Source organism: Coturnix japonica, unplaced genomic scaffold (genome assembly GCF_001577835.2).
Source record: "Coturnix japonica isolate 7356 unplaced genomic scaffold, Coturnix japonica 2.1 chrUnrandom497, whole genome shotgun sequence".
In the NCBI taxonomy this organism is placed as follows: domain Eukaryota; kingdom Metazoa; phylum Chordata; class Aves; order Galliformes; family Phasianidae; genus Coturnix; species Coturnix japonica.
Window position 1 is genome coordinate 28,058 of NW_015439889.1, and position 10,189 is coordinate 38,246.

Genomic DNA, 10,189 nt, shown 5'->3' on the forward strand with positions numbered 1-10,189 from the left:
CGAAGCACGGCGGTATCTCGGTGTGAGCACGGGGATAGTCACCGACAGCGGCATATGGGGCCAGCAGTGTCACTTATAGTGCCATTATCGTGACAGTGCCGTTATCGTGACAGTGCCGTTACCGTGACATTGCCGTTACCGTGACATTGCCGTTACCGTGACAGTGTCACGACAGCGCCGTGTCGGTGCCGGTGATGGCGGCGGTGGCCCCTCATCTGTCAGTGCGGCTGCAGCCACGTCCCTCCGCCATCTGTCAGCGCCCGGTGCCAAGCCTGGCACCGCCGCCCGCACCCCTTCACTGCCGGAGGCACCAAAAAGGGCCGAAAATAACCCAAAACGAAGCGCAACCCCCGTTAAAGGGGGACACGGGGGGGGGGCGGAGACCCCCCGGTGGGTCGGGGGCAGCCGGTGACACGGGGTGATGGATCGCGACACGCTGCGATATATCGCGATATACAGCGATGTGCGGGGGGGACACGAAGAGGAACGGGCCGCACCACCGACCCCCCCCACCCCAACACCGGGCACCGAGCGGCGCTAACGGGGGTTGAAGACCCCCAACCCCCCCCCCGGGGTTTGGCCGCGGGGAGAACAAAGACAACGGAGCCGGAATCGCAGCGGCCCCAAAATCCGCTAAAAGTGCCCCAAAAAAGAAGGCGGCGCTGCAGCCCCTCCCCCACCCATCCAACACCTGGGGCCGCGGGGGGGGGAGGGGCCGGGGGAGGATTTTGGGACCATTTCGGAGGATTTTGGCTCAGAACGGGGCGCTGTTTCACCGCCTGGAAACCATTAGGGCCCCCACGGGGGGGGGCAGCAACGCTCCGCCCCCCCCCCAATTCCAAGCAGCTCCGCTGTGGGGCGCGGGAGGGGGGAGGATCCGATGGGGGGGGGCGGAGACTGAGAGCGGACGGGGTCGGGACAGGAGCCCCCCCCCAAAATGAGCCCGCCCCCAAAATGAGCCCCCCCCCCCGCTGCGCAAATACCCCCCCAGCCGAGTGAGGAACCCCCACTTGGTGGGTGGTGAGGGTGAGGGCTGGGCGCAAGAACTGAGCCGCCCCCCACGCCAAAGAAGCCGCCCAGCCCTACTAAAAGAGGCGCCCCCCCGCGCCAAAAATGAGTCCGCCCCCCCCCAAAATAAGCCTGCCATTAGAACAATGAGCGCACCCCCCAAATGGACCCCGCCCTCCCCTGCCAGCCCTCCGCTTGCTCCTCTCCTCTCCTGCCCCCCCCTCCTCGCCCCCCGCCAGTTCACCCCCCCCCTTCCCATCCCCCCCATCCCAGAGACGTCACTTCCCTCCTCTGCCTCGGTCCGCGCCCGCACCTTGCGTCGTCCTATGCCTCACGTACGCACTTCCGCCCTTGGGGTGGGAGGGGGGTGGGATGGGGGGGCGTTGTGGTGGAGGTGGTCTCTCTCTCTAGACGTCACTTCCGGTCGCCGCACAAGATGGCGGCGCTCACGTTGCGGTGTTTTGGATCCCGCATGGGCCTCGCTCCCGGTTCGTCTGTGTACGGGCGGTCTGCCCCGAATGCGGCGCGCGATGTGGGGGCCTCCCCTCACTGGCCCGGGGACACACGAGCGGCTGCGCGAAGCGATTGCGGGCGGCCTCGGGGCGGGCATCGGGGATGCGGCCGAACCGACTGTGCCGCCAGCCCGGAACGGGCTGCGGGAGATGGAGGAGGAGGAAAGGGGGAATGGTGTGACGCCATGTGAGGACATGGAGGAGCGAGCTGGAGCGGAAGGCAGCGGGAGGAGCGACGGCGGCGGGAGGAGACGAGTAAGACGGGGGGGGGAGGGAATAACGGGGGGGGGAGGGAAAACGGGGGGGGGAACCGGAAAACGGGGGGGGGGGAGGGAAATAACGGGCGGGTGAAGCGGGAAGTAAGGGGGGGGGATGGGGGAATATACGGGGGGGGGGGGGGGGGAATAACGGGGGGGGGAACCGGGAATAACGGGGGGGGGAGGGGAAAGTAAACGGGGGGGGGGGGAGGGATAAGGGGGGGGGGGGGGGAAGGAAATACGGGGGGAACCTGTGGGAATAACGGGGGGGGATGGGAAAGAGCAACGGGGGGGCTGAAACCGGGAATTGACGGGGGGGGGGAACCGGTGAGTCACGGGGGTGTGGGGGGTGGGGAATGGAAGGGGGGGAACCGGGGAATAATCGGGGGGGGGGGGTGTACGCTGGATCGTGGGGGAGACGGAACGGGGAACCGAAGAATCGGGGACTGGCGGGGGGTCACGGGGGGTGGGGCACTGGGGGGTTGAGGGGATCGGCCATGTCAATGGGGAACGGGAGTGACTAATGTAATGAATGAATGGAGCCGGGGAGGGGAGAGTGAAGGGAAACGGTGTGAGGTGAAGGAATGAGAGGGAGGGAGGGATGAATAGATGGATGGATGGATGGACAATGGATGGATGGAGGGATTGATGGATAGATGGATGGAAGGATGGAAGGAGGGATAGATGGATGGACAATGGATGGATGGAGGAATGGATGATGGATGGATGGATGAATAGATGGATAGATGGATGATGGAGGGATGGATGGATGGATGGATGATGGAGGGATGGATGGATGGATAATGATGGATGGAGGGAGGGATGGATGGATATATGGAGGGAGGGATGGAGAAATGGATGGATATATGTATAGATGGATGGAGGGGTGGAAGGATGGAGGGAGGGAGGGATGGAGGAATGGATGGAAGAATAGATGGATGAATAGATGGATGGAGGGATGGAAGGAGGGAGGGATGGAGGAATGGATGGAAGAATAGATGGAGGAATAGATGGATGGAGGGATGGAAGGAGGGATGGATGGATGGATAGATGGATCTATAGATGGATGGATGTATAGATGGATGGATGGATGGATAGATGGAAGGATGGATGATGGATGGATGGATGTATAGATGGATGAATGGTTAGATGGATGGATGTATAGATGGATGAATAGATGGACAGATGGATGGATGGATGAATAGATGAATGAATAGATGGATAGATGGAGAAATGGATAGATGGATGGATGGATGATGGATGAATAGATGGATAGATGGATAGATGGATGGAGGGATGGATGGATGGATGGATAGATGGATGGAGGGATGGATGGATGGATGAATAGATGGATAGATGGATGGATGGAGAAATGGATGGATGGATGAATAGATGGATGTATAGATGGAAGGATGGAGGGAAGGAGGGATGGATGGATGGATGGGTGGAGGGATGGACAATGGATGGATGTATAGATGGATGTATAGATGGATGTATAGATGGATGTATAGATGGATGTATAGATGGATGGATGGATGGAAAGATGGACAGATGGATGGATGGAGGGATGGATGGATGAATAGATGGATAGATGGATGGATGGAGAAATGGATGGATGGATGGAGGGATGGATAGATGGATGTATAGATGGATCGATGAATGGATGGATGCTGGGTGAGGGAATGGAGGAGGATAGGATGGGGTTTATTTGCTGTCTGGCAATGGAGTGGGATGGGATGGGATGGGGTTTATTTGCTGCCTGTTTGTTCCCGGTGTCCCCCCATCTCACCGTCCCCCGTCCCTCAGGGAGCAGCTGATATCCCGCAGCCTGGCGGCCATGCCCGCCCGCATCGCAGCCTGGAGGCAGGAGAAGGAGCAGATGAGGGAGCGCAGCCGGCAGGACGCAGCGCGGCGGCAGCGGCTGCTGGCGGAAGCTGCTGAACGTCTGGGGGCTCCGGTTCGAGCCGGGGATCCCCGGGTTCAGGCGATGATGCAGGACCTGGAACGGGAGCGACGGCGCCAGGAGAAGCGGCAGCGCAGGCAGCAGCACGAGGAGGCGACACGCAGCGCTTTGGCTGCTGCTGAGGCAGCTGCTGCTGCAGCACAACCCCCCCCCGGGGTCTCCGAGCCCCCCAAGTAAAGCCACCCCCATAAAAGAAAGGTGGGGTGTGGTTTGCTCCCTTAAAGCTCTCCAACAGGACTGTGTGTATTCAGCACCAACGGGACCCGTCTGCCCCCCCCCCCCAGCAAACACACACTAAAACCAGAATGGGTTTAAAATTCTGCATTTAATCTCTTCCCAAGCTGGGTTTGTCCCACGGTTCTGCCCTCCCACGGAAAGAGGAACAGGGAGGAAAAGGGGGGTCAGGGAACAGGGATGGGGCCACCCAGAGCAGCCCCGGCCTCTAAGGCAGCAGGAAGGCTCTGGGGGTGCTCACCCATCGCTGCCCCTCTGTGGGGGTGAGGACGGGCCCTGCTGGGCCCCACCCCACCCCGGTGTCCCCTGAGGGCAGAGATGTAGGGGGGAGGAAGGGGAGTCCTGCGTCCCCCCACAGGGTGGGAGGAATCCACCCCGGGCCCCTCAGTCATCGTCAAAGTTCTGGCTGAGCAGGAAGTTGGCTGCCAGGTTCTCGTTCTTCTCGCAGGCAAAATAGGCCTGGATGACCAAACTCTCGGGGAAGCCCAGTGCCTTCAACTGCGGGCAGAGAGATGAGGGAGGGGATGGCTCTGGAACCACTGACACCCCAAACATGGGCAGGTTCCTCTCCCTCCCTTCACCAGATGCTGCGGTGGATCCTGGCAGAAATTCTGGTGCTCAAAAGCCAATATTCACTTATTTTAAATCAAAATGGTGATATTCTGATCAGGCACCCATTGCGGCTGGATAACCATTGATCTGTGCTAAATGCACTCTGATCCTACTGCTGACCATAAGGTGGCAGCCCCCCCATGTAGGAACTCACCCTTTCTATGGCTTCTTTTTCCTGAGGCGTCACTTGGATGTAATTCATCTGGGGGGATTCGTCCCCGATGGCCCCCATCTCCCCCTCCAGGTCCCCCAACTCCCCCAGAGGCTCGTTCAGCATCTGGATGAACTGCTCCTGGTGTTGGCTGATTTGCTGTAGGGGGCGGGAGGGGTGAGACGGGGCTGTACCGGGGCTGGGGGGAAGGTCCTGGTTATGGGGTGGGGGGGTCCAGCGGTACCTGCAGGAGCTGCGGGTTCTCCTGGCCCAGCTGCTGGAGCAGGGCAGGCAGCAGAGCTGGGTTCTGCTGGATCACCTGCCGCATGTTCTGGAACTGGGGCTGCTCCCGCAGGAACTCCAGGGGATTCTCCCCTGTGTATGGAGGGGATCAGTCCAGCCCACACCCCCCCACGGTACAACACCCTGCCCTGCATGTGGAGCCAGGCCCTGCCCAGGTGGGGCACACCCAGAAAGGGGCCGCTGCCCCCCAACCTGAGCAACTGCAACCAGGAGGGGGAGGCTGTGCCAGGCCACATCTATGGGGGGGGCTCCATCCTGCACCCTGCCACAGTGCTGAGCACCACGGAGCACCAACCCCAAAGGGAACAACCCCAGCCCCCCATCCACCCACAGCCCCACCCATGGGGCAGGTCCCACCTCACCGACCTTCAACCTGTGGCTGCTCTGGGGCTCGGCTCTCCTGCACGGGGGGGCGCTCAGGTTCAGGGCTCCCAGGGATGCCCTGCAGCACAGAGGGGGGTGAGTGGGGTCTGATTCCCTGCAGCCCCCCACCCCCAGCCCAGCCCGACACTCACTGTCAGCAGGTATTCGACAGCGCGGTGGGGGTTGTTGTAGCTGGCACGCAGCGCTGCCACCACCCGCTCCCTCTCGTAGCCCATGGACATGATCTCTGTCAGCATCGTCTCGTACTCGGAGCCCGTCACTGCGGGGGGAAGGTCAACGCCAGCCTCCATGGGGGGCTCTGGACCCACAGCTCCCCCCCCCCACAACTACTTCACGTCAATCTCAGCCAAACCATCATCACTCCACCAAAATCCTGCACTGCAGCCCCCACTTGCCCCCCCCACAACCCTCCCAAGACGCCCCTGTATTCTTGTCCCCACCCAAATCCTCCCCCACTCCATGTTTCCCCCCACACCACACACTACCTCCATTTCTACCCCTTCCATCCCCCAACCCCCCCATCCCGCTCCCTCCCCCCATCCCTGCTGACCCCAACACCCACCGAGGGTGGAGGCGGCGTCGGCCGAGCGCCCGGCACCGCGAGGGGGGGGAACAGAACTGCAAAGTCAAGAGAGACACGTGGCAGCCGAGTCCTTTGTGGGTGCAGCCCCCAAACTCCTCCCCCTCAGTGGTACCCCCCACCCCCCCCTCCTCCTATGGTCCATTCAAGCCCCATTTACAGCCCCCCCCCATTCTACATCTCCCTGTTTTTTAGGTCTCTTTTCCATTCTCTCTATGTCTGAGTCGATTCTTCCATGCCATCCCCTTTTGCCTCCCTAAACCCTCATTAACAATATAACACAGATAAACGCCCCCATCCCCCCATAGCACATCACACACCCCGACCCCCCCCGGCTCTTACCCCGTTATGGGCTCATTCAGGGTGAGCGGGGGCAGCTCCTGGGGGGCAGCTCCACCCCACCCCCCCCTCCCTCCCCCTATGTCCCATTCCAGCCCCATTTACCCCGTTCAGCATCCCCCCATAGCACATCACACACCCCGACCCCCTCCCGGCTCTTACCCCATTGTGGGCTCATTCAGGGTGAGCGGGGGCAGCTCCTGGGGGGGCAGCTCCACCCCACCCCTCCCTCCCTCCCCCTATGTTCCATTCCAGCCCCATTTATTCCCCCCCGTTCTATATCTCCCTGTTCTTTATGTCTCTTTCCCATTCTCTCTATGGCTCTTACCCGTTATGGGCTCATTCAGGGTGAGCGGGGTCAGCTCCACCCCCCCCCCCCCCCCTGTGTTCCATTCCAGCCCCATTTATTCCCCCCCCGTTCAGTATCTCCCTGTTCTTTATGTCTCTTTCCCTTTATGGTTCTCACCCTGTCGTGGGCTCGTTCAGGGTGAACGGGGGCAGCTCCTGGGGGGGCAGCTCCACCCCACCCCCCCCTCCCTCCCCCTATGTCCCATTCCAGCCCCATTTACTGCCCCCCCCGTTCAGTATCTCCCTGTTCTTTATGTCTCTTTCCATTCTCTCTATGGCTCTTACCCCATTGTGGGCTCATTCAGGGTGAGCAGGGGCNTGTCACCTTAGTGACCATAACGACCACGAAGTTCTTCTCGTCGATCCGGTAATCGCGGATCGGGACGTCGTCGCTCAGGATCTTCCCGGCGTAAATGAGCTTCTGCCCCGACACCGGGAACGCGTCGCTGCCTTTTTCCGCCTCGATTTTCTCTTTCAGCGCCCGCACCTGGGGGGGGTCCGGCCTCAGCTCCGCTCACACCGGGACACACCGGGACACACCGGGCCCAGGCCGCTCCTCCCCCCCCCCCATCCCGGGCCCGGTTCCCGCCGGTTGCTCACGCCGGGTCCCGCCCCGCCCTCACCGTCTCGTGCGGCTCCATCCGGATCTTGAAGGTTTGTTGCTGCAGCGTTTTCAGGGTCACGGTGACCGCCATCGCGCGGCGGCGGCGAATGTTCCCGGCAGCCCCACAACATGCAACTCACGCCGCCGCCATCTTACGCGCCCCGCTGCTTCCGGCCATGTGACCAGCGACCGGAAGTGACGTCATACTGCTGGGCGGTGCCGCGCCCTTCGGCACGTGACGGAGGACGGTTCGAACACGTGACCCGCCCCCCCCAAGCGACACAAAATGGCGGCGCTGGGATTTGGGGGGGGGGGTTAAAAATGGCGCAGAGCGAACGAGGCGCAGCCGGATGGGGGCCGGGACGAGCTTTAATTTAATAGAAACCGGACGGCGTCACCCGTACACACAGCGGCCAACGGAGACGCCCCCACCCCTCCCAACACCCCCCGCGGCACCGGGCCCGGCCCTCAGCCCGGCCGAACCCCCCCCCCCCCCCCCCCCCCCCCCCTCCCCCCCCCCCCCATCACCCTCCCCCCCGTGGCTCCCGGTGCCGGTCCTGAGTCCTCGGTCCCGGGGGGAGGGAACGGCCGGGACGCCCGTAAAAAACAAAGTCCAGGTCTCACAGAGACATTACACGGGGCCGGGGCCGGGTGGGGCCGTTACAGCTCGTCCTTGGGGGCCCCCCCGGCCTCCTCCTCCTTCTCGGCCTCGTCATCTTCATCCTCCTCCTCTTCCTCCTCGTCCCCGTCTCCATCCTCGTCTCCTTCCTCCTCTTTCCGCTGTTTGTCTTCCTCCTCCTGCTTCTGCCGCTGCTCCTCGTCCTGCTGCTCCTTCATCTTCCTCTCGGCCTCCTGCACAACCGGGGGGGGGTCAGCACAGCTCCCACCGCCCCCCCGGTACCTCCATGTCACCCATCACACCCAGCCCCAACCCCATAACAGCTGCCCCCCCATCCCTGCAGCCACCTCCATCCCCTATTCCCCTCCATGTCACCCCTTGGTGGGCCCCCATGTACCCACTTGGCCCCCACCCCATGTACCCACTCGACCCCCACCCCACGTACCCACATTGGGCCCCCATCCCATGTACCCACTCGACCCCCACGTACCTTTGTGGCCCCCCAGGTCTCGTTCCCAAACTCCTCAGCAAACTTCTCGTCGTCAGTGATCAGGAAGTTGTCAAAGATGGTCCCAGATTTCACCTACGGGGCAGGGGGTGCTCAGGGACGATGCTCAGCAGGTGGCATTGCCCACCCCCCATACACCCCCCACTCCACTCTCCCCCCTCTGCCCACCTGCCAGAGATCGAGGCCGATGACCCCGAAGCTGTCGTAGGCATAAAGGCTGGGGTCGGGGGTGTACTCGGGGTTGTCGATCTCAGGGTGCACCCATTTGCCCTTGTAGTCAGGGTTGTCAATCTGTCGGGGTCTCCATTCGCCCTGTGGGTTTCAGAGGGGGAGGTGAGGAGGGGTAACAGCCCCCCCTCACTCCAGAGACTCCATTTAGCAGGGGAGGGGGCTGCACCTTGTACTCAGGGTTCTGAATGACGGGGGGCTCCCACTCCCCATCCATCTCTTCATCCCAGTCCTCTGGCTTCTTGGCATCGGGGTCAGGGATGTGTTCGGGTTTATCCCAGTCCTGAAGAAGGCAGCAGAAGGGTTCAGGGTGCTGTCAAAGCCCCCCCCCCCCACCCACAGTTCCCCAGCCCCTGGGTTGCCCCCACCTCAGGTTTGGAGTCCTCGGGGTCGTCGATCTTTGCACGCTCATCCCAGTCATCGGGTTTCTTGGCCTCAGGGTCCTTGATCTTCTTAGGAGGCAGGAAGTCCCAGTCATCCTCCAGGCTCCCTGATTCCACTTTGCTGTTGTCGATCTTCACCTCGTAGGTGTTGTCAGGGCGGACGATGAGGGTGTAGAGGTGGGTGAACTCGTCATCCTGCAAGGAGCAGAAGCTCAGCAGGGCTGGGATGTGACCCCCAGCCGACCAGGGCCTCCTGCAGCCCCCAACCCACCTTGCAGCGGATGTCCTTGTTGATGAGCACATTCTTCCCTTTGTAGTTGAAGATAACGTGAACTTTCTTTGTGCCAGGTCCGCAGATATCAGGGCCTGTGAGGGGACACAGGGAAGTTAAGGGAGGGGGTCTGACACTTCCAAAGGGACGCAGGGGGTGAGCAGGGCCGCACCAAACATGATGTTGTACTCAGAGTCGCCGTGCATGTCCTCCTGGTTCAGGCTGGCAGGGAAGAGCTTGACGTATCCACCACCACAATCGATGTTCTGCTCGTGCTTGACAGTGAACTGCACCACCAGCGTCTTGTCCCTGTTGCTGAAGGGCTCGAAGCGGGAGGAGAGGGCGTAGAAACGCGCGTCCTGGCTGGTCTGGATCCCTGGGGGGGGTCACGAGAAACTGCCCTGAGCAGCCAGTACCCCCCAAGGCGAGCACTGACGGCTCTCAGACTCAGGGGGATCCTCACCTTTATCTTTCTCAGCGTCGCCGTAGAACTTCCCAGCCGTGAGCACGAAGCGGCCATAGTCTGATTTGTGCTTCGATTCCACCCACCGCTGGGTCCACGAGTCTGCAGAAGGGAAGCACTGAGCGCCCCGTGTCCCCTGTTGTCCTCCCCCTCCCCGCCCCCATTAGGGGAATGGCTCTGCCCCTCCCCACAGGCCGGAAGCAGGGCAGCTCAAGGCCACCTGCACCTACAACATTAATAGGGATCCTTCTGCCCCGCTGCTCACAGGGCCCCCAATTCAACCCGGAGCCCCCCCCAAGGGCAGCACTGAGGCTGCAGAGCTGCATCCCGTGGTACAGCTGCACAATGGGGGCTCACAGCACAGGGCCCTTCCCATCATTCTCCCCTCGTGGGGGGGTTATATTGACCCACGGTGCTTTAAG

At 61.9% G+C, this 10,189-nt stretch overlaps 3 protein-coding genes across 3 annotated transcripts in view; 1 reads left to right on the forward strand and 2 right to left on the reverse strand.

Annotated features, from left to right (window-relative positions):
- The first annotated feature begins 1,538 nt into the window (after window positions 1-1,538).
- Window positions 1,539-3,967, forward strand: GADD45GIP1 (GADD45G interacting protein 1). Its single transcript, XM_032441702.1, is given in 3 exon segments — window positions 1,539-1,688; window positions 1,691-1,771; window positions 3,582-3,967. Coding segments are annotated over 3 exon segments (567 nt in total). The 3' UTR covers window positions 3,918-3,967.
- Window positions 3,968-4,046: 79 nt separating this feature from the next.
- On the reverse strand, window positions 4,047-7,491 carry RAD23A (RAD23 homolog A, nucleotide excision repair protein). The gene is made up of 9 exons (XM_015850609.2): window positions 7,315-7,491; window positions 7,001-7,178; window positions 6,347-6,422; window positions 5,987-6,042; window positions 5,556-5,683; window positions 5,407-5,482; window positions 4,982-5,112; window positions 4,741-4,896; window positions 4,047-4,472 (listed from the first exon to the last, which is right to left on the reverse strand). The coding sequence occupies exons 1-9, from the start codon at window positions 7,384-7,386 to the stop codon at window positions 4,359-4,361; spliced, it is 987 nt and encodes a 328-aa protein (XP_015706095.1). The 5' UTR covers window positions 7,387-7,491; the 3' UTR covers window positions 4,047-4,358.
- A 361-nt stretch (window positions 7,492-7,852) lies between these two features.
- CALR (calreticulin) overlaps window positions 7,853-10,189 on the reverse strand; it is a 2,714-nt gene continuing 377 nt past the window's right edge. The window contains exons 2-9 of the mRNA XM_015850617.2: window positions 9,768-9,869; window positions 9,477-9,680; window positions 9,305-9,399; window positions 9,019-9,228; window positions 8,820-8,933; window positions 8,591-8,734; window positions 8,405-8,497; window positions 7,853-8,147 (exon numbers count right to left, since the gene is read on the reverse strand). Coding sequence (XP_015706103.1) covers window positions 7,956-8,147; window positions 8,405-8,497; window positions 8,591-8,734; window positions 8,820-8,933; window positions 9,019-9,228; window positions 9,305-9,399; window positions 9,477-9,680; window positions 9,768-9,869 — 1,154 coding nt within the window. The 3' untranslated portion in view covers window positions 7,853-7,955. The remainder of the gene's footprint in view (window positions 8,148-8,404; window positions 8,498-8,590; window positions 8,735-8,819; window positions 8,934-9,018; window positions 9,229-9,304; window positions 9,400-9,476; window positions 9,681-9,767; window positions 9,870-10,189) is intronic.